This window comes from Equus caballus, chromosome 3 (assembly GCF_041296265.1).
Source record: "Equus caballus isolate H_3958 breed thoroughbred chromosome 3, TB-T2T, whole genome shotgun sequence".
Taxonomy (NCBI): domain Eukaryota; kingdom Metazoa; phylum Chordata; class Mammalia; order Perissodactyla; family Equidae; genus Equus; species Equus caballus.
This window is the reverse complement of record NC_091686.1, coordinates 124,983,840-125,011,089: the sequence shown is the minus strand read 5'-3', so window position 1 is coordinate 125,011,089 and position 27,250 is coordinate 124,983,840. Positions and strand designations below refer to the sequence as shown.

Genomic DNA, 27,250 nt, shown 5'->3' with positions numbered 1-27,250 from the left:
AAACCGGGAGCGTCTCCCCCTGCCATCTGTGCAAACGGCAGGGCTGGCTCCAGTGCGTCCCCTGCCCTGTTCAGGGGTGCTCTCACCGTCACTTCTGTGTCCTTCCCGTCAGCTCCCATAGCTTCCACACAGCTCACCATAAGAAGAGCCCCAACCTCCGAGCCCCTCCCAGCCAGAGGCTCAGTTCTCTGCTGCATTTAGAGTGACTCTCGAGAGGGCCTGTCCTGTCCATACTTCCCCTGGGGGCTCCCCTCCCCATCTGTGGCCGCCCGCCAAGTCGGGGTGCCCAGATGCCTGCCGTCCCCATAGGCCTGCAGCATCTCTGACATAGGCTCTCAGTGCTGCACATGCTGGCTCACGCTGCGGCAGCCCTCTGCACACCTGCTCCTCTTGAGGCCTTGTCCCGGGCTGTCCCCTCATGACTGCCACCTCCAGCCTGTTGTGCATATCACGCCACACACATCCAGTGCAGGCCAACTCCAGCCAACGATGCAGCATTTGAAACTTCAACAGAGAAAAGTTATTTCTACACACGAGGACAAAATCACTAATGTCAGGTAAGAATCAGGTGAACTGTCTCTTCTCACTCTTACCTCCTCACGAGAAAAGACTCTCATTTGTCAGGTCAGTTCTTGAGTGCTCCGGGGAAGAATTCAGTGACAGATGAAGCAAAAAGAATTTAAAGACCCAGAGTGGGGGCCGGCCCGGTGGTGCAGCGGTTAAGTTCGCACGTTCCACTTCTCGGCGGCCTGGGGTTCACCGGTTCAGATCCCAGGTGTGGACATGGCCTGGCTTGGCAAGCCATGCTATGGTAGGCGTCCCACATATAAAGTAGAGGAAGATGGGCATGGATGTTAGCTCAGGGCCAGTCTTCCTCAGCAAAAAGAGGAGGGCTGGCAGTAGTTAGCTCAGGGCTAATCTTCCCCCCTCAGAAAAAAAAAAAAAATGACCCAGAGTGCCCAGGAGGATGGCCACAGCCCAGAGGCCTGGCCAGGTGGGCCCAGCCTGGGGGAGGGCACTGAGGTGGCTGTGCGGGGACAGGGTGGTTAAGGTGCTACCGTGAGCACCTCGAGTGAGATGCGCCAAGATGGGGCCTGTGAGGACCTGTTTTCTGGAGCGCGTTTGGGAGTTAGTTACTGTCTAGGGTCTGGGGTGCTGGCTGCTACATTCAGGACTTGAACCGTCACTTGGCTTTCCACTTTGCCAGGTGGCGAGGCCAACATGCAGAGCAGGACCAGGACTGGCCTGGAGCGGCACTGGGAAGCCACGGGGCCTCAGGTGGCACCCACGTCAGCCGCGCTCCGAGGAACGCATCTTCAAGTGGAGGCCCCTAGTTGGTAATCCAGGAGTCACAGGGAAACAGGAGCCGAACACATGCCAAGTGCCAGGAGGAGACGCAGGGCAGGCGGCAAGCGGCAGGAGGAGGTGGCGCCAACAGGCATGGCACTCACCCTCTTCCCATGTGGCCCAGACGTGCCCGTAGAAACGGCCCAGCTCCCTCACGGCTCTCCTGCCCCAGCTGCCCGGGCCCCTCCCGACACCTTCTCAGCTATGTGCACCAAGCACAGAGGCCGGGCTCGGCTTCACGTTCTCCCTCTATCCACAACTTGCTCACAAGAGAATCTTTCCTGCCAGAAAATAAACGCTCTGGAAAGACCCAGAACTTTTGTGATGTCAGAGAAGCATAGAAGATTCTTAAATGGGCAGAAAGGCTTGGGTGTCCAAGGCTCCCTTCCAGGTTATCTGAGGCTCCGGGTCTGTGTGTCCTTGTCCGGGGGCCACCTATAGCACCGAGCTGCACAAAACAGGCGGCACCAGCGATGTCCCTCGTGGCAGCCGCGGCGTGTTCTGCCTGGTGCTCCGCGCTCTCTCCCAACGGCCGAGGTGCACGCAGTCTGAATCCTCCTCGAAACCAGTCTCACGTTTTACCAGCTTCCTTCATTAATTCGTGAGTTAAACAAAGTACGTATCACTTTCTATTTGTAAGTCACAATCCTGCCTCTAAAAAAACCAAGCTCTGTTAACATTGGCCAGTTGTGGGCAGTACCAAATCCTGTGCTCCTTACGGCTAAAAGCCCTGACTGGGAGAGCCCGTGCCCACGTCCACGGCTGATGTGTCACCAGCATCTCTATCCTCACTTGCAGGTGGTTGGGCATTGGGCGGACAGCAGGCTCTGCCTCTCCCACTTTCTCTCCCAGGACCCCAGGCTTGGCCCAGGGCAACAAGGAGGAGGGAAGACGAAGCCCCTGAGGATGGGCAGGGCAGCTGACCCTGGTGGCATGGCCCCAGGCCTCTCTCACGGGTGTGTGAGGTGGGCACTGTGCCTCCCAGGCTGGATGTGGCACTCGCGCTCTGCTTCTCCAGCAGCCGCCCCGACGAGCAGCCCTCTCTGTGGCCACTCGCCTCTGACAAGCCCTCCGGAGCAGGGGCCCCGCCAAGAACACCCCAGACAACACTCCTCTGGCGGCCCATGGCAGGGGCCCAGAGCCCATCCTCATTCACCTTGAGGAGTGGGGAACTGCCCACTGCTCCACCCCGACAGGCCGGCAGGCCAGAGGGTAAGGCCTGGTCCCACCTGTGCCATCTGGGTGGTCTCCCGCAACCTCAGCTCAAGGTTTCCAGGAGACATCTCTCATTCCGCCCCATTCAGGGCTCCCAGCAGCTCCGCCAAAGACGCCTTCACGTGCACCAGGCCTGGGCTGAGACGGGCTCCAGAGGCAAACAACTGGGTTGACAAGTTTCCTTGAAAACTTGCACTCTGTTCCGGCACAGCGGTTGGCAAACTACGCCCACAGCTGGTTTCTGTCACTAAAGTTTTACTGGAATGCAGCGGTGCCCACTTGTTTCCACACTGTCAGTCAGAGGCGAGCAGTGGCGACAGAGACCCGTCGGTCCAGTCTCAACCGTCTACTGTCTGGCCCCTGATAGAAACATTCTCTGAGATCTAGCCTCGAGCCTCGCTCTGGAATTTCACAAGAGTTCACTACACCCAGGTCCCTCAGCGGCAGTTTCCAAAGTGATCCCAGGGACATGAAGTCAGTTCAGCCTGTTGTCTTCAATCTCAGAACAAGGCCATGCATGGGCTGAGGCACGTGGTCCACCCTCAGGGAGCACAGGTGAGCTCCAGGAGGCCTTCCTCATGAGCTGCTGGCGAGGCATGAAGACGGTGGGGTGCTGGGGTGCAGAGGGCTGCAAACGCCCAGGGCAGGTAGGGGCAGCCAGGGCCTCCCTCCGAGGTGTGACAGAAAGCATGTGCTGTCTGGTAGCACAGCCGACACTGGTGGGATGGGAGGCGTGGGGAGATGAGTGGGCCTAGAGAGGAGGTGTGAGCTCACACCAACCGATAAGGACTGGGTGTCCCCCCCAGTCACAGCACCCCAGCTCACAGCAGCTCTGCACTCCCATCTTCTTACCCTGGAAGCCAGGCTCCCCTGTAATCTGGGTCCAGGAGGGCTCCCCTGAAATGAGCACTGTTTCTCATTAACAAGTCTACACGGTAGGGTCCACCTTACAGGACTACCAGGAAGCCTGAGTTCACATCCACACAGTGCTTGGGATGGCACTATGCAACACCATCCCAAAGCAGGATGTGAATGAGTAAGTCCCCAACACTCACAAGTAAGTGTGCACAGACCACCCTGCTCACTGCTTGCAAGAACTGGCTGCACTTCCTGGCGTGGTTCGCTCACCCTCCCAACACCTGGGCCTTTTTCCTCCCCCAGCCTCTCCACTGGTCACTTCCCCCATCTTCCCAACTCTGGTGCTGGCCCCTGGAGTCAGATGGCGCTCTGCCTGGGCTGGGCGGTGATGGGCTGGGCCTGGTCTCCCTGCACTTCTGGCCACGTCTCCTCTGGGCATGCTTCTCTCCAAGGTGAAGCTGTCGCCTCCTGTTCTTCAGGGCCCTTCACATTTCCAACCCACCTCTTTACCTGGGCTGACAGGATTTATCCTGGTTTTACTCAGCCTGGTTTCCACCATCGCTCCAGCCTGCAGGTGGAGCACAGGGCTGCCAGCCCGGCAGCTGCTTCTCCCCACGCAGCACGGGACCTGCCTCCTGCTCTGACCACAGTCAGGCCCTGAGCAGAAGGAATGTGCACGTAACGGTCGCTCGGGACCTGGTTTACAAACCATATCCCAACTGGCTCACCCCTTGGTCTTACATATGTGAAGAGACACTGTGATCGGTCCACTGTTAAATGAACGGTTACATTTATTAGTGCCGAGAAAAACTGCGAATACTAAGTATCTGGGAAACAAGTGACACAGGAGAACAGACAACTTACTTTCCTCAGTGGGGAAGGAGTGAGGTCAACTTCCATGGACTCCACTCTGTTAAAGAGACAGTGATGCACGTTAACTGGGCCTGGGACTCACCTACGGTGGAACAACGCCAATTCAAACAGACTCACAGTAAGACCCCGTGTGAACATTTGCATCGTCCTTCAGGCCCACGACGCTATCAGACTGCAGGGAGTTACAGACCTGATCACTGGCTTCTCCCTTTTCAAAGCTCTGTGCTGGCCACCCCGTCTGGAAAACACTCATTCATCCACAGGGCACTGAGGCCCTTCCCCCTCTGGCCCCCGTGAGCTCTGGAGTCCGGCCTTCCCATCTCACTGCCTGCACATGCCCGTACCCACTGCCTCCTGGCTCAGACAGCCCCTCTTCTGGTTGTCCATCCCAACTCTTCTTACTCCTGCCCAAACCTCCTGGGAGCAGGAGCACCTTATTTACTTTCGTTAACACTTTCTGCCTGGCACATACATTTTTCACAATTAGTGCTCATTAAGTGTTAGTTTTTTAATTAATTAGCCCAAAGGCTGATGTGGAAACATCATTTGGGCATCCCCGCAGGAGAAAAGAGGCAGAAAGAAAGAAAGAACAGAGGAAGAAAGGAAGAGCGAATCGTCTAAACAACGACTTTCTGAAGGCATGCTAAATGTGAGATGCTGTGCAGCCAGAGGAAGCACCAGGGAAGGAGTGAGGGCGCCGGCCGGGCCCAACTGGCTGCCTTGGGCGACCTCCCACGGGGACCTCCCGGGCTGCACAGGAGCTCAGATCCAGTCACTTCAAGGAAACAACGGTGGAGTAGGAACACACACCAGGGACTGCCCCCTTCAGCAGGGGTGGGTCTGGGTCCCCGCGGTGCCACCAGCACAGCCTCTATTTCCTGCCCTGTTTCCTCTGTGTTGGATCCATTTCCAAGCTGCCTCCCCTAGGCTGGCCATCCTGATCACAGAGGAGAGTCCCAGGGACGATACTCATCGTGCAGCCTGGGTCGTGTGACCACTCCCAAACCAATCACTACGGGCACAGGAACAGACCTGTGACTGGCAGCCTGGACCACACACCTGGTCTGAGGACCGGCACCTGCGGGACGGGCATGCTCCTGAGTACCTGCGCTGACCATCCAGTATTAGGGGATTTCAGGGGGAAGGGATGGGGGGACAGACGCAGGCGTGTCAAAGGCAGGATGTATGCAACTTCCAAACATCAGTCCAGCGGTGTCCACAAACTCTCAGACCAGCCCCACCAGACGCACACACCTTTCAGAGGCGGACGAGTCCGGTGGCAGGAACGGACACCCATGTGGCTGTGCTGAAGGGGCTGTGGCAGAAAGCCCAGCATCAGAGCACACTCAGGGCTGCGCGGGAGCACTTCCCCTCCCCCTCGAGGCGGCGCTTCACTTACTTGAAACTGAATTTCTTATTGTGCTGAAAACCGTCTGTTGTGATGATCTCATACTAAATAGATGGAAAAATGGTATTAATTAAACCATGAAAACTTACTGCCAGTTAATCCATTTCAGTTGAAAGAACAAGACTAAAACAGCTGAACGCTCTCCCTGGCCCCATCCCCTCAGACCCTCCCAGACCCACTCGTCCCACATACATGTCCATAATCCATCCCAGAGATGCTCCCTGAGGACAGGCACGCGGCCTGTGGCTCCCTGACTCTCGAGAGCCCAGAGCAGTACCGAGAACACAGTGGGGCTCAATAAAGGCCTGCTGAGCGACTCACTGACCACGTGGGAGGAGCACCACAGCCTGCCAGATCTCCTGAAGGGCGCATGCACCTGCTTCCAAGTGACTCCGCAAAAAAATGACACGCTATGGGCACATGGGGAGGATGAGCGACAACACCCGGGACAGAAAGCCAGGGCCACGGACACCACTCGGGTTAAAGCTGCATGGCTTTAAGGGCGAGGAGGACACGCACAAACGTGGTCTGGGCCTGCAGAGTGCACGGGCCTCCTCCCTGGAGGAAAACCCACAGGGTGCATCCCAGGAGGACCCGCTGCGAAGCGCCACGATGCCAGAAACGCTCCACCTGGAGCGAGAGTCCAAGGGACACAGGCGGACCGGGACTCCCAAGGACCTCAGAGTCGGGAACTAAAAACTGCCTGTGAGATGCCGCAAGAAAGACGGCAGAAAATAAGCAAGGAACGTGATATAAAAATAACTAGGAGTGTTCTAGAAATGTAAAATTGAGCTGCCAAAGTCAAAGCTTGATGGAGGAGGTGTGCAGCAGCAGAGCTGGAGGGACTGGGCCTAGAGATTGAGGAGGCCACCTGGACGGTCAGAGCACTGCCAGGAGAGTGACACAGCAGGTTACGGGGCCCAGAGACAGAACAAGCAGGCCTGCCAGGTTTGGAACAGGCTGCAGGAGACTGCAAAAGGGCAGTTTCTGAAAAGATAACGGCTGGGAATTCTCCAGAATTAATAAACGACCACATTCCACAGAAAGCAAGCAGGTTACATTCCGAGGAGGATGACTTGGAGCGCGCCCACGCTCAGGCACCGTGTGACGTCGGCCACTCCTCCTGTGAGCTGCGCGGCAGGGTGGAGGGACGGGCGGGCTCGCAGGCACACGAGGTCTCCACTGCATTGTTTTCACAATCCTTTAACAGGTGTGAAAGTCATCTCAGCTCGGGGGCTACGCAACAATGTGCCATGGGCTGGACTTGGCTGCAGCTTGCTGAGCCCCGGAACACACCCTCACGAGGCAGTACCTGCAGCGACGACGGCTGGCAGAGGTGAGGTAGGACAGCGCGACAGACTCTCCCAGCTCCTCCTCCAGCCCATGGTCCTGGGACGGCCACACTAGTTAGCTGCCCAACGCATCTACATGCACTGCGTGGGTCACCCCTGCACACGCAACCAACTAGGCAGACAGCAGCCCTGCAGCGCCATTGACTCTGCAACCTTTAAATAACGTGCAACTCACCAAATCAGGGCTTCTAAATATTCACCACATTACAACACTTAACAGAAAGCTACACTGCATCTCCTAACATCAAAGATGATGTGGAAGGTGAGACGCGCCACATTTACACATGGTGCTAGCTGACCTTGGGTGCGTGATGGCTTCCTCACTGATAACTGGATGTGCTGCGCGCTCATCCTTTCATAAATGCACAATTCCTGGCAGAACGGAGGCTACCAGCTGCAGGTGGGGGTCCCATGGGGCCCAGCCTCAGAGGCCCTCCAGGTGCAGGGCGGTCACTCTTGCAGGCAGCCAAGTGCCTGCGCTCTCCCAGGCCACCCCTATCACCTCAGGAATCACCTGGGGGCCCCAAGGGGAACCACCCATATTTGTTTCACTCTTTCTCTCCTTTTTCTTCCCTTCAGCCTCCCACCGCATTTTTGCTTTGACGGAAGTTTCTAGCAAGTGAAAGCGCTCCTCCTTCTGTTCCCCTGGCTATGACTGAGGCTGCACCTGCAGCAGCGCTTTCTCTAGACCTGAGTTGGAGGCGAGGCCTCAGCACAGGCAGAGGCCCCGAGCTCACGAGAACTCACCTCTGCAGCTCTTGGATCCGCAGCACTGACTTCCGGAGGGAGTCTTCCAACTTAGAAATCTGAACACAGTGAAATGACTTCGGTTATCAGATTGTGCAGTGACAGTGCCAAGATGACATGCCGGCCCCCTAAATCCCTTAAACTATGATCAGAACATGAGTTAGTGGGAGCTGCCCTCATCCTATTTATCCGTGAATTTGCACAGGGGTCACGTCATCAGCTACTTAGGAAACCAGCTGGAGCACAAGGAGGCAGGTTCCGAGCTGGCACCCCCAGCACAGGTGGGGCTGAGACGCGCTCTAGCCCTGGCCGGGTCGTTGTTGGTGTGCCCTGCCCTCGACACGGGAGAGCTGCTGCTCCGTCAGGTTTGGGTCCCTGCCGCGTAGCAGCTGCTGGACCTCCAGGCAATTACATTCTCTGATCCTACATCCACCCCTGTGGAAAGTAGTTAATCCACCTGCCCTCGAGGTCTGCTGTGAGGACTGGGAGGTAATACACACAGAGGCTCGGCCAGGTACCTGTGGGCAGGACTCTGGGCAGGCATAAGGGAAGACGGGCTGTGCCGGGCGAGGGCAGGCTGGACAGCTCCGTGGAGACTGCCTGCAGGGGCTGGGGCAGCAGCCATGCGTCTCCTCTAGGCGACTTGTGCAGACCCATTGCAGGAGCGGCCTGGGGCCCATGAGGAGGAGGGAGGTGGCAGGAGGCACTGTGCATGCAGCCGGCCAGGCCTGGAGCAGCGCCACCCTCACACCTGCACACTCTGCACGGAGGTAGGGGGGGCACTGCAGGAGAGATGGGGTGGCCAGGCAGCTTCCACACTTAAAGAGGTGGCCACAGGATTGCCTGGCTCCAAAGCTAGGTTCCTTACTACACAGCCTCGAAAGGTGTTAAAAAAGGACTTTGATTTAGAAAAACTATGATGGTTGAATAAGGAAGCATCTAAGTTGCCTCCCATGTTCCAAAGGCCCTGATACAGCTCCCGGCCAGGTGAGGGGGATGCCCCGTGGGGTTGGGCCCCAGCCACGAGGAGCTGGCCACCATGGCTGCCCTCCCCCTGCCCCCTCCCCCTGCCCCCCTCATCTACACGTCCCTCCAGGAGACTTTAATCTGAGTCAAAGCTGAGGCTCCAGATTAATGGTGTCTCCATTAAAGCTTTATTTTCCTTCCTATTAGTTTAAATATCAAGTGAGGAGGATATTTACAGGGCAAACAAATGGGCATTTTGAACTTCCTTCTCTGAGGATCAGCGGGAGCAACTTCATAGTTGCCGTTTATGAAAAAGTGCCTACTGGGTTTTGGGGATAACGTATTGAGTGCCAAGGTGAGATCGCCCTGGGGACCACGGTCAGTCCCCAAGAGGCTATGTGGCTGACCACAGAGAGGAACCGTGCGACAGGCTGGGGTCGGCCCTGGGGCCACCACCCTGAGACATGGCGTCGGGCGACAATGTGACACCACAGCAAAGGATCAGAACTTCATGAGGTGACGAGTTGACTGCATTTACCTTTTCTCTATAGAAGGTTAACAGTCTCTTCCTGTGTTTTTCTTGAAATTCTGAAATCTGAGAAGACAACACAGGTCAGCTGCTGACAGGCTCAGGCCACTACTGCAAATTCGGTCCCGGACACTAGGGGCTGGGAGGAAGGGGCAGCGCAGGCTACAGAGCGCTCTGCCCCTGTGCGTCTCCCAGACACTCATCCCCCACCTGCCTGCCGCCCAGACGTGGGCTCCGCTGCAGCAGGGGCTGCCGGCTGACGCCCTGTGCCCAGAGCAGACGGCCGGTACCGCTGGATAATGAATGAGCGAATGAAAGAATGCCGTAGGGCAGACTCAGACACAAATGCAGCAAGGGTGGCACACGCCACGTGAAGACACACAGACACCAAGGGCTGCTCTGCCTCCCTTCTGTGTGGCCTCAGTGGCATTCTGGGCCCTGGCCTCGCGATGCGATGTGACTCATGTGGGCCAATCACAGTGTGCCATCCCCTGGCAACGGTGAGCGGATCACGGGACGGCCTGCTGACCAAACAGCATCGAACAGGCACACCCTGAAACTGGGACAGGGGCTGGGTCTGGGGTGGGGAAGAGCCAACGCAGGGCGTGATGCCCGCAGAGACCGGTAGAGCTGTGAAACTCCCAGAGCCCAGTGACCCTTCCTGGACTCCCAGGGCCAGCAGCACCTGGAACCGGCACCACCCCTGGCCTTCCACTTTCCTGAGCACCCACTTCCATGTGTGCAGTGCATCTAGTTCCCAGGTCCCTGAGGCCACCAACAGACAACAGTGTTGCGAACCATTCAACAGTGCATCTAGTTCCCAGGTCCCTGAGGCCACCAACAGACAACAGTGTTGCGAACCGTTCAACACTGGCCCACAACCACTCCAGGGAGGAAACAGCTATTTCACAGCAGTGAAGTTTGCAAACAATGGCACCTACCCTCTCAAAATGCTACATTGTAACTGCTTAAGCCTAACTGTGGACTGCTCTCTGTGCACAGCAGAGCCGGGTCTGGCCACTTCCTATAAACCCACCACCCACGTCCCTCCCCCTCAGAAATCGGCTGATACACTGCAAACATTAGGGCTGGCTAGCCTCCTCCACAAGGCTCACTGGTCTAGTCGAAGCCAGGGGGAAAAGCCCTCTGTGGAAGGAGGAGGACCCAGCCCATGGCGGGTCTTCACTGCCTCGTCTAAGGCCGCACTGTCTCCAGAAGGTGGGCCTGAGGTCAGGAGTGACAAATGCCCTCTTCACAGTCTCCTACCCCTGGCTCCTGCATCTTCCGAGGGATTCAGAGCTCTCAGGGTCTGGAGGATGTGCCACGTGGGGCTCCTCTGGAGCCCTCCCACTCGCTGAGATGAGGGACCCCGGGTGTCCTCCTGCAGGAATCCTCATGGCCCACAAGGCCACATCCTGGAAAGACTCCCCGACCCCACTGACAGTTTTCATGTCCTGTCGCCCCTTGGATCTGGCTTCCAGGAGAGGGGTTCTGCTGGCAGACACCCACTGGTCCTCACTTCTGGGCCAGTGAAGCCTCACGTCAGCCTGGGACCCACGGATTTGCCTTCTCTTCCCTTTCCATCGCACACTGTGTGGGGCAGCGAGGCAGGGACCAGGCACAGCTGGGAGGAGCTCTGGCAGATCTAAAGCTGCCTTCCCCAGGAGCCTTTAGAGACAAGGCTGACAGTCATGTCTCCTCGGTCTTACTCCTCCATGGGTTCTACACCAGCAGCAAGAAGAGAAAAACGTCACCACTGACCCCTGACCTTGTGTCTTGGTGCAGGGTCCAAACTGAGAAAAAGAAAGTACCAGCATCTGGGAGCAACCAGAGATGGCCGTTCTGGGGTGTCCAGGAACAACCAGTGCCAGCTGTTCTGGGGTGTCCAGGAGCAAATAGGGTCAGCCGTTCTGGGGTGTCCAGGAACAACCAGTGTCAGCTGTTCTGGGGTGTCCAGGAGTGACCAGGGTCAGATGTCCTAGACGTCCAGGAACAGGATGTCTCCAGCTGGCACTTGGGATCGTCACCGTGGAGGCACTGGGCTCAGTAAGGCCTATGCACAGGTAAATGGCTGTTTTTACTCTGGCAAGCCGTTTTTAAACCAGGACCGTGGTGAGAACAGGTGTGCAGGCCCCTGCAACTGGCACAGACGTGACAGGGAAGGCAAGGCTACAGCAAGAACAGGGCCACAGGCAAAGCTGACCCCAGGAGAGAGGCCTGCAGGGGGGACACGAGGCCGCAGAGGGGACCACTCTCACTGAGAGTGGAGTCCTGCAGAGCCTCATGCAAGCTCGGGAGCAGCCTGCACCCCACATCCCTGCGTCACGCATCTGCACTGGGTGGGGACCAGCCTTTGGGCCTTGAGCTTGTCGGCCTGACTCTGACCAGGTGTTGGGCCCCAGAGGCTAAGCTGCCCTGGCTTTGGCAGGGTGTAGACGGTAGCAATAAAACTAAAACGGGTTGAGAGAGAACATGCCTCTTGGATCAAGACAGAGGTACAGCTTGATGAGATTTTTACAAAGCCCAAAGGCTGAGGAAGCCCAGAGGCTATGCTGGACCACTAACCAGCCAGGTTTGTTGGGGACCAAAGAAGGGCTGACCACGCACACACATCCTCTGCCTGCACCCTGCGGGCTAGCAGGAGAATGAAGGTGAAGCGACTGATCACGGTGGAGGGACAGAGCAGCCTCCTCGGGCAGAGGGGCCTGGTCTTGGAGCAGGGCAGGCCACAGGTGACTGTGCTGAGGGGCGGCCAGGAGTGCCCGTCACAGGACGCTCTCCATCCATTGCCTCATTTCGTGTCTCCTTTGCAGAGCAGTGCAGGTAGCCACATTCCGATCAAGCTCCTGGTCTGCAGACGCGATGGTGACCAGCCCTGTCTCGGGGGAGAAGCTGGGCAGATGAGAAAGGGACCTCAGGCCATCAGAAAGGAAGAGTTTTAACGTTATGAACCGCATCAGGAAGGGTGACTGGGGCCCAGAGACCTCTGATGAGGGTTTCAGTGAAGGAACCTGCCATGATCCTCATGCTGGACACAGGCAGGCCCTGGGGCCTGGGCCCTCACAGCGTGGTCTCAGGCCGGCTCGAACCCTCAACGCTACCAAGGAGTCGAAAAAGCTTCGTTTACGTGGGTTTATCTGTCAGTGTTTACTTACTAGAAATTAATACTGAGATAAATCTGATATTTACTAATTCATTAAGAACCAAGTTGATACGTTGATATAAATAAGGAGCTGCAATATCAAATGCTCTGTGACCTTTGCACTTTGAGAGATAGGCACATGATGATGAGATGGTATGACCCAGAAGTGTGGAGGAGGTCACTCGGCAGCTGTCCCTTGGTCCTCTCTCCGTGGCTCGCAGGGCGTGTGGTCTGAGATGGTGGACAGTCTGCCCTGCCTCCTCCTGAGACAGCATGAGGCTCTGCGGGGCAGTCTGGAAACGCCACGTCCTTACCAAGACCGTTCCGGGTGTAGGGCTGCCTGTGTTCTGAATGTTGTGGGTGTGAGGACCTCCCACAGGTCACAAACATGGGTAGCTTCTGGGTCCCACTGCAAATGTGGAGATGGAGGTGGTCCACCTCCCCACATGGCACTCGCCTTGTGCCGACGCTGCATTCTGGGGATCCGTGTATCCCCCTGGGAAGCCTCCCAGGACGATGAGGGACAAACAGGACACTGCGGGTGCTTCAGGCCTTGTCGGAGCCAGAAAGCAGCCTCGCAGAGGAGGGGACAGTCTTGGCAGGCTGGCTGACCATGGTGTGCAGATGGACAAGCCAGCAGGCCGAGAATGGTCATGGTGAGTGCATGCTCTCTCGGCCTACTGCCCCGTGGGAAGGGCCTCAGCAGGAGGTGGCTCTGGCTGCTCCCCGACTCGGCCTTTTCTTCTGTGGTGGTCAGGGCTAGGAGGCAGCCAACAGTGGGTGCTGCACTGTTAACAGAAGAGAGGGAAGCAGGATGGGCTGGGGGCTGGGTGAAGGGCTCCCTTCTCTCCTGGGCAGCTTCCTGGACAGCCTGGTGGACCACAGGCATCCAGTGACTTGAAGGAGGTCAGACATGTGGGATGGAACCTAGGGCGGGCACAGAATTACAACATGAGAGGCTGGGGGTAGGGAGAGAGTGCAAAGGAGCAGAGAGCAGAGGTGAGCTGTGCAGGAGCATGGTGTGCTCTTGGTGACAGGGAGGGTTGGGAAGGAGATGGGAACCACAGGAGCAAAAGGGAGAGCACATAGGATGGAGGGGGTCTGGGAGTCATCAGCCCTTGGGGCCGAGAAGGTTCCATGACCCTCAGGGAAGGACAGCTTCATGCAGCAGCCCGCTGCCCCGAATCCAGACAGTCCGGACTCAGGGGCCCTTCCAAACCTGAGATCCTAGGGTCCATGTCTTGGATTGTGAGGATCAGGGGGTGTCCTGACCAAATGACCACATCTCCACATACCAAAGGCACAAACAGCAACAAATGAACAGAGCAAGCAGCGCCATCACAGTGAAGACAGCACAGATGGCAGGAAGACTCACTGGTCACACATCTCAGAAGGGACTGGCCTCCAGACCGTGTGAAGTATACGGGCTCTTTTGAGATCATTTACCCTGGGTCATCACAAACCAAGTCTCCAGGACAGACTGGCAGACAGGAGTTCTCCCGAGCAGGGAGACAGCACGGCACAGCTCACCTGCGAGGTCTCCTTCGAGTACTTCTTACACAGACCGTCAATGCCCATGAAGAGCGCCTGGATGTCTGAGTCAGTCTGCAAGAGAAAGCAAGCCACTGTCCACGCGCTGCTTCTAGAACATGCTCGTGGCCACTCGTGAAGACTGTATTGCAAGATCCAGAATTGACTGTGAATGACGCAGACAACTGCATGTCACAAACTGTCTCCACGAGGCGCTGGAGGGACGCCCACTGGCTGAGGGGCAGCACCACCTCCTGCAGGACAGAAGGGCAGTGCCAAGGGGCTCTGGGCGCCACCTGAGGGCAGCATGGCCTGGCAGTGGGCCGAGCCCTGTGGACCTCACATCCTCTATGGCAAGGTGAGACACATCCCTGCTCAGAAGACTCAAGGAGGCCAGGAGTGAAAGCTGGGCTCAGGGGAAACAGTAAAATCAGGAAAAGAGCTGTGCGTGCAGCACACAACTAGTCACAGGCATGTGCTAAATTATTTACAAAGCAGATATGAGGTACTTCGGGAAAAACAGGGTTCAGGAAATGGTGTCAGCTTCCTCTTAATCCCTGTGCAGACCTGCCCTGCCTCCCTCCGACCACATCAGCACAAGACGTCAGGGAGACAGCCAGCCCAGGGCCTGAATGCAGCATGAGCTGCCAGCAACCAGAAGCACAGGAGCGCCTGCACAAGGACACAGCAGAGCCGGGAGGTGCAGGAAGAGCTCCAGGCCCTCCCCACACGGGTCTTTGGTTGGGAACCATCAGGCTGATAACGCGTCAAGATGGCAATTAAAGCCTATCCACTTATTTACGAGTGCTCCCGCAATGCCACTAAAATGGCAATGAAACTCGATTTAGGGGAAAGTGGTCAGTGGTACAAACTAGGAAATGCACCTTGAAGGCCCACGGCCTCACGGAGTGGAGGAGAGTGCAGAGGAGCCAGGCAGGGGAAGCACCTCCAGGACCCACTCCTGGGCCTTCTGGGGAGAGGCCAAGCAGGGCATTGGGATGGTGGGGCCCTGGAAGTGACCATCCCAAGGCCAGGCAGTGTGCCCATGGACAACCAGCTCGACCTCTGACCCTGGCATACGCCTGGAACCTGCGAACCTCTGTGCCCCGAGTGTAACAGAAGTAGACACGGTGTCCCCGGGCTGCGGTGGGACCCTGTAACACAAGAGGGAGCAGTGTTCCACAGAGTGGAGCCCAGTGTGGTGCTTGGCGTACCATACGTACAGCTTACGTAACAGTACCATTACTGTTACGTAAAGATATGCTCCACATACACAGATGCACCCAAAACAAGACGATTAGCTCCGTGGACCAGGAATGGAAGCAACCGGAAATGGAGTCACCCACCTACCAGGATCTACAGCCTTCAGTGAGGGGGAATAAAATCATCCTACGTGGACAGAGACCCTGCATGGGACAGAAGAGGCGCGGGACATCATTCTACTCGGGACACAGCCTCCGAATGGAATAGGAGGGTACTGGGACAGAATGGCCAAGACGTCCCGTCTAACAGACGACATCATGGACAGACAATGAGATCTCCAGGAAGCCAAGCAGGACAACTACAAGACAACCACTGTCACACGAACCATAGCTACACTGTGGAAAATCAAAGATAAATAAGGGAGGGATATTATCAAAGCACTAAAAATTAGCACTAATTTTCAATAAGGAATTCTAAACCCAGTGAAAATAAGCTTCAAAGTGAAACAACAAAAGAAGCCCTTTTCAGACAAAAAAACCCTGAGAGAATGTGTCACCAAGAGGCCTACACAGAGGAACTAACAGGAATTCCGTCCAGGTAGGACAGTGCCCTGGCTGGCAGCCTGGAGTGGGAGAAGTGACGAGCACGGCAGGGCATGTGGGATGGTGAGGGACTGTGAGCCACACGCGGCTGCAATGAGCAGTGACGGCGCTGGAGGCAAGGTGAGGAGGGGCGTGTGGAGGCGGGCACAGTCAGACAACCCGACCTGAAGCCCAGGTATAGGTGGCTGTCTCAGGGTCGCAGGGACGAAGGTGTTCATTCTCCCAGTGCTGCTTACGCTCCCATTGTGAAAAACTCACCAAGCTCACGCTTTCAGTACTATACTTCAGTAGAAGTTAGCAAAAATGCTAACAAAAATCCCCAACTATTTCTAAATCCATCCACCTCCATGTGGGTTACAGGAGCAACTGAGTAAAAATTTAAGTTATTTTGAACTGTAAGATAATGAAAATATAACACAGCCAAACAGACAGAATGCAGGCAAGGATGAACACAGAGGAGAACTTACATCCCTATAATGTAAACATTAGAAAGGATAAAGAGAATTAACAAATAGAGAACGAGTGTAAAATAAAGATAAACAGAGCCAAAAATTAACTCTGAAAATACTAAAAAATTGATAAACTCTTGGCAAGACTGCTCAAGAAAAAAGAGAGAAGGCACAATAACCACTATTAAAATAAAAAAGGGCGGCCAGCCCCGTGGCTGAGTGGTTAAAGTTCTGCGTGCTCTGCTGTGGTGACCCAGGTTTGTGGGTTCAGATCCTGGGTCTGGACATACTCCACTCATCAGCCATGCTGTGGAGGAGTCCCACATATGAAGTAGTGGAAGAGTGGCACAAATGTTAGCTCAGGGACAATCTTCTTCAAGCAAAAAAAAAGAGAGGAAGATTGGCAACGGATGTTAGCTTAGGGCAAATCTTCCTCACCAAAAAAAAGAAAGAAAGAAAAAGGGACATCATTACAGATCTTATAGACATTGAAACTATGAGAGGACCACAAACACGTTCAAGGAGATTTGAAAATTCCAACAAAGAGCACAAATTCCTAGAAAAATACAACTTAACTCAAGGAGAATTAGGAATTCTGAGTCATCTCATATCTGATAAATTAAATCTGTAGTTAAATATCTCCTAGGCTCAGATAGCGTTACTTGTGAATTCCAACCCCAATCTTACAATCTTCCAGAGAATAAAAAAATAAAAAGAATTTCCACCTTCTTCTGTGAAGCCAGCACAACCCTGATTCAATAAAACTTGAAAAGGGCATTATAAAAAGGAAAATTACAGGCCAGTTTGCACACGAACACAGGTGCAAAAAAATCCTAATTCCTCTATACCTGCAAGCTACACTGCATCACAGCCAAGCTGTATTCATTCCTGAAAGCTAATGTAGGTTTAAAATTCTAAAAACAAATGCAATTCACCACTTTAACAAAATAAAGTAGAAAAATCAAATGATAATCTTAATAGTTACAGAAAAAACATTTGATAAAATTCAACACTGTTCATGATAAAAACCTTTGCAAAAAGCCCAGGGGGCACATAAGCCTCCACGGTGAAATGCTGGAAGCTGGACCCTGGAGTCAGGAGGTGGCGAGGGTGCCTGCAGGTGCCACCATCCCCACTCCACAACGGAGTGGAAGTCCTCACCAGTGACGTATGGGAAACAAGGGCATAAGGACAGGAAGGAGGAATAAAACAGAAATAAACATTCAGAGGCAACACGACAGCGTACAGAGTCTAGGAAACCTACAGATAAGCCAACAGACTCATCCAGTAAACGCAGCAAGGTCATTAGATACAAGTTAATAAACAAAACTGCATCTTTACACACCAGCAATAAGCACTTGAGACAAATTAAAGAAATGACGACAGCAGCAGCATCCCAAATGATCAACACCTGAGAATAATGCTAACAGTGACGTACAAAACCTCTATACAGAAAATTATAGTCATTTTGAGAGAAATCAGAGCATATCTCAACAAATGGAGACCAGTGCTATGTTCATGGACTGGAAGAGTCAGTATTACATACATGTCTACATTATTGATACCTACATTATAGATTAAGTGCAAATCCAATAAAAATCCCCACAGGACTGTGTGTGTGTAGAAACTGACAGGTTGATTGCAAAACTTACATGAAATGCAAAGACTAATGCAGGCTAATTGGTGTAACAGACAGCTCCCCAGTCTCAGTGGCTTAAGGGGGGCATTTGTTTCCTGCCCGTACAACAGCTGAAGACCATGCTTGGTAGATGGCCTTCCATGTGGGGCCCAGCCTCCATCAGCAGCTGTGCTCTGCTCAGTCCTCAGCATCCAGCTAGTGGTGGGGGTGGGGGGTGAGGGTCTCCAGAGGTTGTTTTGGGGGCCAGGCCTAGAGTGGCATTTCTCAGGGGAGGCAGGTGGGGAGAAGGAGTCTAGCTGGGTGCCCAGGAAGAAAGGGAGCAGGGCTAACTAAGGACAGTCCCTCAGCCAGGTCAGTCTGCCGTTCTGGTTGCTGGTGTCTACTTCTCTTTCCCTACACAGAAAAGTACTCCCCCAACCCTGCGGAACATTGCCAAATGCCTCTGTCACTGTGTCCACACCCAGCCCAGGGGCTTGGGTGGTACGTGTGGTACCTTCCTTCAAGTCCCGATCTAGTCTGCAACCTATAAACTAGGCCAATCCCCACTGTGACCAACGTCTGACTGGGGGACTGGGTCACCACAACTGAATCAACACCCCCAATGGCAAGGGGAAGGTGAGAACCCTGCAGGTGAGTGTCCTGGGGCTCCTATCCTAGGGCCGTCTTGATTAGATTGGTCTCTGCAGTCCAGGGGAACCCATTTCCAGCCCCTGGTTCTGCCCACTGGGGGTTCTTCCTCATCTATGGCTCCCCAAGGCCCCGAGTGAAGGAGGTGTGAGGTAGTGTGCCCCGATTGCTCAAGACTCTCTCCAGGTCTCATTTCCTACCACTTGGAGTCCAGAAGCAATCGGCTTCTCCAGTGCTGGGGGTCCTTCACCTCCTTATGGAAGCCATTCCTCTCCATCTCTGCCGGAGAACCAGAAAGTTCTAGCCCCAGTGCGCACCCCTTTCCTGCCCGCATATCCTGCTCTGTGCCTTTGCCAAAGGCTTGTCCTAGAGGCTCGGCTGTCTCCCAGGTGCCCGCAGGCTCCCCAGGTTCTGTCTTTCCTGCTTCCTTGCCACTCACCACCTGACAGATAAGGCAGTGTGCTATTTTGTGTGTGATGGTAACGGCCCATTTTAACAGCAAATAAGTCAACTGACACACATATGTCAGTGGTACCTATGCTGAGGAGTAGAAGGAAAAGGTGCCAGGCAGGGAGAAAGTCCCAGAGGTGAGCTTGGCCTGTTAAGATGTGCTCTATTTTAACGAAAGAAAACCCGACCAGATAGAAACATCAGGGGCACTGCATTTTGCAAGGATAAGCACTACTTTGTGAAGCTTATTTCACATGTGTGCACACACACGGATGCATGCACACGCAAACGCACACACACGGAGTATCAACGGTCAAAGAAGCCACCGTCACACACAGCCGTTGGCAAAGACCTGAAGGCAGTGGGGGGAGACAGAACATTCCAGGGCTGGGAACTGAGGTGGAAGCAGCCCAGCTCCAGGAGCAGCGGAAGGTCAGAGTGGCTGGCCTCGGGACTGGGTGGCCACCAGAAGCCAGGTTACAGAGCTATGGGCACGTGGAGACTCGGGTCTTACTCCTGGAAAGCTGAGACGCACGTTTCAGCAGGCCCCTCCAGCTGCAGGGTGAGAACAGACTCGAGGAAGCAGAAGCAGGGAGGACAGCCCTTAGCAGTCGAAGCAGCAGGTGCCTGTGTGGGGGCGGAGCAACCAGAGAGGAAGAGGTGGATCCTGAAGACGTGGCTGGAAAAAGAGCCCACGGAATCTTCTGATGGTTCAGAGCACGGGTGTGAGAGAAAGAGAAGTCACGAAGGACTGTCACCTTTTAAGCGACTTCCCTCTCACACACACTCAGACAGAGAACAAAAGAAGGCACACCCGCAGAACTTCAACACCTACCATGGATTAAGCCACAACAAAAATCCTGATAATTAAAAAAAGAAACCAAATAGCCATGGTCACTGGTCACAATGCCATAAAACTAAAACTGTGCCACAAACATGATAGTGGAGATACAATCCAACCACTTGGAAATTAGAGAATATTCTTCCAAACAATTCCTGAGTTAAAAAAGAAGTAAAAAGAGAAATTAGAGATGATTCAGAAAGGATAAGAAAAGGGCTGGCCCCGTGGCCGAGTGGTTGGGTTCATGCACTCTGCTTCGGCGGCCTGGGGTTTTGCTGGTTCAGATCCTGGGCGCGGACATTGCTTATTGGGCCATGCTGAGGCAGTGTTCCACACAGCACAACCAGAAGGTCCTACAACTAGAATATATAACTATGTACTGGGGGGCTTTGGGGAGAGGAAGGAAAAAAAAAATACTGCTAACAGATGTTAGCTCAGGTGCCAATCTTTAAAAAAGAAAAGAGAGAAAGGATAAGAAAAGCAACACTGGAAATGATGTGGACTGGCAGTGAACAGCAAGAAACGATGGTCTTAAATAAATTCAATAGAAAATGAGAAAGAAAATAATGAACTAAACATCAACCTGAGAAGGCAGAGAGAGGCTCAGGGTGCCTCCTTCCTCAACCGCAAGTCTCAGCAACTGTGCAAGAAGCAGAAACAGTCACTGGGGCTGCGAGTGCAAATTGCACATATCTGGGGGAAATAAGGCACTTTCTATTAAAAATGTAAATGTTTAAATATTTTCCCTTGCTTTTCCATTCCTACAGAAATATTCTTAAAAGTATGCAGAGATATTGGTAAAAAAAAAAAAAAAAAAAAAAAAGCTGCACTCTAAGAGTGTCTGAAATAGTGAAAAACTGAAAAAAACCAAAGGTTTTCCGACGGGAAAATAGTGAAGTCCTATGTGGTCCTTTTCAAGGAGTGTGAGTGTGCCCAAAATATAAAGTCGACTGAGAAAACCCCATTTTTGTAAAAAAAATCACAGTAACACACAGAGAGCAGGAACGACAGGCCTGGCTGTGTCACCTTCGGGAAACAGGACCTGGGGGACTTCCGCCTTCTCCACTATTTTTCTGTACTGTTTGCATCCTGTGTAACTTTGTACAATAAGTGTAACCAGAAAAAAACAATTGCTACAGATGAAAACATTACTCAAATACACAGCTGGGAGCCTAAGTGTAAAGAGAAGAACTATTTGTAACTAAGTTTAAACCAAACAGGCTAAACTGTGGTATTTTACACAGAGAAGGAAAGACACTGTCTAAACCTCCTGTAACAGTAATCCACTTCAAACTCGCTTTCTGAAAAAACCTCTTAATTAGATGCGACCCCTATGAAAAACCAAACTTGATCACCTTCTTAAGGAGCTTATATTGCACTCATCTAGTCACAACCCATCTCCATTTCCAGGAACAGAGCACAGCAAACTATGAACAGAGCACAGCAAAGTATGAACAGGGCCAATCTATGGTTAGGAAAGAAAGTTGTAGGAGATATTCAAAACCAAATTCTAATTGTCCTTCGATTACTCAGAAATCTTGTAAGATGGAGTTAACCTAGCAAAATGAATGAAAACCTTAGACACTACAAATGACTAAAACTTCAATCTCAAATTTAAAAGGAAACACTGTGATTAACATTTAGATACTACAGATTTCAACTCACGTGTTTTGAAAGTAACACTGTACGACAAGGAACTTTACAAATCACGCATTCGTCCTTTTTACCTACAAAAGGAAAGAAAATTTTATTAGATTACAGTGAGCAGTGCTTTTAAGCACATATAAATGCAGGCTTTAACTTACAACACTTCTTCAAAACATGTACAGGATTAGAGCACTTACATGTTTTCATGTCCAGACAGTGGATGAGACTGTGAGTATGGATACAGTTGGAAAGATTTGTACAATTAACAATCCTTTTTTTTCCTGCTTTGCAAATATTCCCCAAAATCATGACCACAAAGATCAACAACACTTAAACTTAAATCCATCCCAGATATTTCTCACAATTAGATTTTACAGTAATATCTTAGTTTAAAATTGTTAACTATTCAAAATGAAAACAGCTCCTCCTACCCCACCTAACAGATGAAGTGAGCTGTGTGCTGCCTTGGCCTCAGTCCTGCAACACCATGGACAGTCACGCATCCACGCACCGGATAAGCTTTTTCTAAGTGTGTCTTGAGCTCCCTGGAAGGCAGTGCGAGGACCTAAGAATGAAAGGGTACTATGTCCTGCCTGCTAGCATCCAGCTAACTCACCCGCCCTTTTCTGGGGTCTCTGCCCCAGACCCCAGTGACCTTAGCACCCATTTCACTATCTTCCTCTCCGTGAAATTCTACTGATCACCCTGGAGACCTGCACCCCTGTGGGGCTGGCCACTAACGTCAGCCTCGCCTGCCCTCCACACTGGCACCTTCTCCCACAACCACAGCCTGGACCATCAGAGCACCCAGTGTCAGAAAACTCAGAGCTCCTACCTCCTCGTCCACCTTCCTTGCTTCCAGCTCTCCTGTGCGAGCAGCAGAGCCTCTCACCCTGGCTCTGCCACGTCCTCACACCCTCTGACCTTCATTTCTTCACTAACCAGCCTGGAGCCCAGCGCCGACCCGTCAACATGGCAGTCTCCTCATCCCTTGTCCTTCCAGGCAGCATACCCAGCCCAAACCTGGGGCGTTCTTTCTCCCTCTTCTGGTCCAATGCAGCCGAGAACAGGAAAAAGTCACCTGAGAAGTGGATTCACAGATTTGTGGATGCCAACACTGCTGAAGCTGCAACACTCATGGGCAACCCTCCACTTTTCTTGGGTGTTTCCCCCCAATGGGGGGATGCCTATGGGGGATGTTCAAATAAGTCCCCTCATGTTACCTACTGGGAGAAAAGAAGGCCCCAGTCATGACCTACCTCAATTCCCCTGCCTCTCCTCCTCTTGCCTGGCACAGAACAACACAATTCACTGCCTCCTTCCTCTCCGTCTCGGGAGACATCCTCTATGGGCTAAGCCGAACCCTGCATCTGTGTGTTCACCTCACCTCCTACCCACAGCACACAGGATGGGGTCCTTGTGTGGAACAAGTGGGTCCCCTTTCCTCTTTTCCCACAAACACATGCAAGTTGCCCCCTCCTGGAAACATCCACCCTCAGCATTGTGTTCCTGCCCTCCATGTTGCTACTGCAACTCTGGAGCAAGGACATTCCCCTTGTGCACCACCACAGCCAGAAACTGTGGAGTCAAAGATTAACAGACTGGACTCCTAAAAATCCAAAAGTTCTGTTGGGGCCGGGGTAAGTAAGAGACACGACAAAGAGAGAAAGTCGTTTGCAGTTGATAGGCAAACCAATATTTGTACTTAATATGTGAACAGTGCTTACAAACCAATTAAAAATAAATGCTCAAATAAAAGGGCGTGAGAGAACTGGAATGAGCAACAGCAAAAGCGCAGATCACCAATAACGGACAAAGTGAGATCCAGACCACCAAGGAGAGATGCAAAAGGGAGAGGGAGCTTGTCAGCCAGCACTGGGGACGCAGAGTAGCCACCCCTTCGGGGGGCAGTTTGGTCGTATGTGCTGGTTTTAACACACACACCCCCAGCCTAGCAATTCCACCCCTAAGAATATACCCAAACGGCAAAAATCAAGTAAGTGAACAAGTGCTAAAGTGGTTTTTAACAGCAAAATATTAGAAAATATAAGTGTCTTTTAGTAGGGAGTCAGTTAAATAAATTCTGGTAAAGCAACTAGAAGATATTGTACACAGCCTTAAAAATGATGATACAGACTTATTTTAATATGCAAAAAGGTCCATGTCCTGTTAATAAAAGCAGGTTACAAAATGGTATACATTTTGTTTTAAAAGCCCGTAACTATAGGAAAAAGTGTGAAAGGATATGTAGCAAAGCTTACGGAGGACTCATCTCTAGTAACAGGTCACTGGGCAGCTAGGGAGCCACGGTCAGTGCTTGCCCAGAGCCCCATCCCTTTTCACTGTTTGCTGTGTGTTCCTGCGTCTGTGGCTTCTGGAGGAATGACCTTGGACTCCTGGAACCTGCTTCCACCTCAGGCTTCAAGAGCAAGAGCACCTGGGAACCACCCCTGGCCCCGGCCCTGAGCCAGTCCACAACGGGCACCCGGGGCTGGCTCCAAAGCCAGGGCACGTGAGCCTCTGCCTCGCCCCTCCCAACACTGAGCGCATGCCCCACACCACCGTCCTGCAACACTGCCCAAAGGCAGCCACATCGCTAAACCCAGTGCGTGCTTCCAAAGCCCAATTCTTTGACTTCCCCCAGTCGCCTAGTTCAACACCTCCACTTTCTTTTCCCCCTCACACCTTCTTTAAGAAGTGCTCTTCCCAAGGCGATACCACGTTCTAGCTTCCTCTGCCTTTGACCCTCTCCTCGTTCTAGTATTTCTAATTATTATCTACATGCTAATGGCTCCCCAAATGTGTTCCTGGCTGTCTTGACTCCCAGACCCATATACACATCTGCCTCCTCAGTGTCTCCCCCGGGACGGCTCTCACCAGCACCTCAGTGTCCGAACACGAGCTCCTGAGCCTTGCACTCAAACCTGCTGTCTCCTCTCCAGTGCTCTGTATGGCTGTGAAAACCGAACTGCTGACCCTCTCCAGCTCCATAGGTCAGAAACTGAGCTGCCTTCCTGGACTCAAGTCTGCTGAATCCACCTAACTTCCCCAAACCCACCACTCCTCTCCAGCCCCACAGCGCCATCCCGACCCGTCACCTCTCACCTGCTCGACTGCACAGCCTCTTCCACAGTTCCCATCTTCCGCCAGATGAGGCTTCGTCCAGCCACCACTTTTCTTTCTAAACACACACCTGGGACTCTGCCACTCCAGTCCTAAGTATACCCAACTGAAACGTGTCCCTGTGCTCACCCCAAGACGCCAACAAGAGAGCTCCCAGCAGCACCAACAGTAATAAAAACCAGAAACCACCCAAGCGGCCATCAACTGCAGAACCGGCCAATAAATCAGCGTATACCATATATTGTCACACCCTGAGGCAGTGAAGGTGGACGCAGGCAACTGCCTAAAACACACAGATGAAGGTCACAACGTAACGCGAAGTAACAGGAGGCAGACACGGGGAGGGAGAGCGGGCACGGCTGTGCGAGCCGTCTCCCGAAGTCCACACCGTGTAAGGTGACGATCACGGCTGGAGGTCAGGACAGCGGCCTTCCTTGAGGGGCTGCGAGGGCACGCCGACATTCTGTCTCAATCTGCGAGCTCGGTTCACAGGGGAACTTACTTTGTAAAAGTTCATGGTGTCTTGCATTTATGCTTTTGTCCCGTGTAAGCTGTACACTTTGACAAAAAAGTTTCACAGAAAGAAGCACACCCCTGTGGTCATGTCCCCGCCCTGCTGGCTTCCCGCCGCCCACGGGGACAGGACCGCCTCCACCGGCCCCAGCCCCCCGCAGTCGCCCCGCCTCCTGCCGCCCTGAGCCTGCGGCGCGTGGGCCTCGCCCCGGGCCCGTGCACCCCCCGCTTCCGGGTCAGGCTTCGCGCAGCTTCGCTGGTCCCGGGCCCGCACGCGTCTGTCACAGCGTCCCGGCGACAAGGCCTTCCGAGGACAGGCCCGCCGCGCTCCAGGGCCGGGCGGGAGGACGGCGCCTCGGCCGTCAGCGCAGTCCCGCAGGGCCCGGCCCGCCCCTGTCCGCTGGGAGGCACGGCGCCCACGCCCCGGCCTCGCCGCTGGGGCCTCGCCTCCACCGGAGCAGCGTCCCCGAAGGCCCGGCCCCCAGGAGGCCCCCTTCCCAGGCCGCACCCCGCCCTGACCTTTGCCCAGGCAGCCCTCGCAGTACACGTGGCCGCAGTTGGTCAGGCTGAAGCACGCCGTCTGGCGGGGGGGCTGGAAGCAGCGGTTACAGAACACCCAGCTGGCCATGCTGGCCAGCGTCCACGCCGCCAGGCCCCCGCCAGGCCCGCCCGACGGCGGCGACTCCGCGCCTGCGCACTCGGGGGGGGGGGGCGGTCGGGTCTGCGCCTGCGCGAACTCCAGGGCGCAGTCCCACGCCTGCGCACCAGAGCGTGGCGCCGCTCCCGCCAAAACCCGCGCGGTGGAAGGTACCAACTCAGGAAGGGAGGGGGGCTTGAGTTAGGTTTTCCTCCCTGTGGGTTGTTTAGCTGGACGTCGGGAGGAGGAACAGGCACAGGAGGACCTGGCCTCCCTCCATCATGCAGTCCCCGTGATTCTCCTGTGAGCGGAGTGCTGTAGTCCAGGCGCCCGCGAGCTGCCCCCGTGGGTGCTTCGGGACCACGGCGCAGGCGCAGAGGCTGCTGTGTCGCCAGGCTTCTCCCGGCTGCGCGCTGAGGGCCGGGCGGGCATGTGCAGTGCCTGAGGCGAGTGGCCGCAGAGAGACCGGATGTGCGGCGGTGGGCCGAGCGGACTGCACCAGGGTGGGCCAGGTGGCCCTCCCATCGGAGGTGGAGGTGGTGGGAGCAGACCAGGGGCAAGGGGCAGATGGAGGGAGAATCCTGGGGACGGGGTGGATGGAGAGAGGAGACACGGGGACGGGTGGATGGAGGGAGGAGATGGGGGAGGGGGGGACGGGGCGCATGGAGGGGGGAGACGGGGGGACGGGCCCCCAATGCCTTGCATAAGAGATGGGAGGGGAGGTTACTAGGGACCCAGGCAGCTAGAGTGGGAGACAGGGGTGACTAGAGAGACCAGAGGCTCTGGAAGCGGGCACCAAGGGGCCTGGGCAGAGTGAGGTGGAGTTTGGGAAGCTCTGGGGGTGGGGGGACTAGGAGCACCAGGTAGACCAGGATGGGGGCACCAGGTGGACTGAGAGACCAGGAGGACTGAGTGTCCAGGGAGCGATCTGCCTGGGGCCTCGGGCCCACTGGTGGACCACATGCTAGAGGTGGGCCAGGCCAGAGGCCGCTGCTTGCCTCTAACGTGCTTGCGTGAAAGGCCTTGATCTAGAGGACATTATTTCCCTTTTAAAAAGTAATAGATGGGGGAGCGGGGGAAGGGATTCTTTGTACTGTTTTTGCAACTTCCAGTGAGCTTATAATTACTTCAAAATTAAATTAAAAGAAAATAGATGGAAGTTGCTTTTCGGAGAGTTACGCTCCTTGTGTGGTTCCCCATCCATGGCTTGGAAGAGCAGAGTTTCCGTCTGCATCCGGGGGCGGGTCAGACAGTCTCCAAGGCCTAGTGGGGACCAAGTGAGAAAACTTGGTTCAGAGAAGCTTCTGGGCCATTTACTTTGTGAAGAAAAGTTGCCATCTTTCGGGGAAATAGGAGAAAGAGATTCGGCATGCCTCTTTCTGAGCGGAAGGATGCACTCTCTCTGTCCGCTACTGTGGCTCTGGACCTCATGTGGCCTTTGAGCCCTGGAAGTGTGGCTGGTCCAAACTGAGATGTGCTTTGAGTGTAGAATACACCTGGACTTCCAAGACTTCATATCAAAAAAGGAATGTAAATAATTTTATACAGATTG

General features: G+C 54.1%; 1 protein-coding gene and 1 long non-coding RNA gene across 7 annotated transcripts in view; one reads left to right on the top strand and one right to left on the bottom strand.

Annotated features, from left to right (window-relative positions):
- The window catches only part of RNF212 (ring finger protein 212), a 41,906-nt gene extending 16,151 nt beyond the window's left edge, over positions 1-25,755 (bottom strand). For 3 of the 5 annotated variants that reach the window (XM_023638549.2, XM_070262867.1, XM_070262870.1), the window contains exons 1-8: positions 25,581-25,755; positions 21,444-21,505; positions 13,968-14,042; positions 9,305-9,361; positions 7,801-7,859; positions 5,693-5,745; positions 5,548-5,608; positions 4,285-4,330 (exon numbers count right to left, since the gene is read on the bottom strand). In XM_023638549.2, the coding sequence (XP_023494317.1) occupies positions 4,285-4,330; positions 5,548-5,608; positions 5,693-5,745; positions 7,801-7,859; positions 9,305-9,361; positions 13,968-14,042; positions 21,444-21,505; positions 25,581-25,689 (522 nt within the window). In that variant the 5' untranslated portion in view covers positions 25,690-25,755. Of the gene's footprint in view, positions 1-4,284; positions 4,331-5,547; positions 5,609-5,692; positions 5,746-7,800; positions 7,860-9,304; positions 9,362-13,967; positions 14,043-21,443; positions 21,506-21,861; positions 22,048-22,260; positions 22,507-24,530; positions 25,114-25,580 lie in introns of those variants that run through there. The other 2 variants (XM_070262868.1, XM_070262869.1) reach the window with 2 other exon arrangements.
- Positions 1,724-7,957, top strand: LOC111772990 (uncharacterized). Of its 2 annotated transcripts, none has more exons than XR_002807207.2 (3): positions 1,724-1,962; positions 6,912-7,042; positions 7,633-7,957. It is a non-coding gene; the product is annotated as an uncharacterized lncRNA (long non-coding RNA). The 2 variants fall into 2 exon arrangements; XR_011437279.1 differs by lacking the exon at positions 1,724-1,962 and adding an exon at positions 3,965-6,826 and having other exon boundaries at positions 7,633-7,956.
- Positions 25,756-27,250: the final 1,495 nt, after the last annotated feature.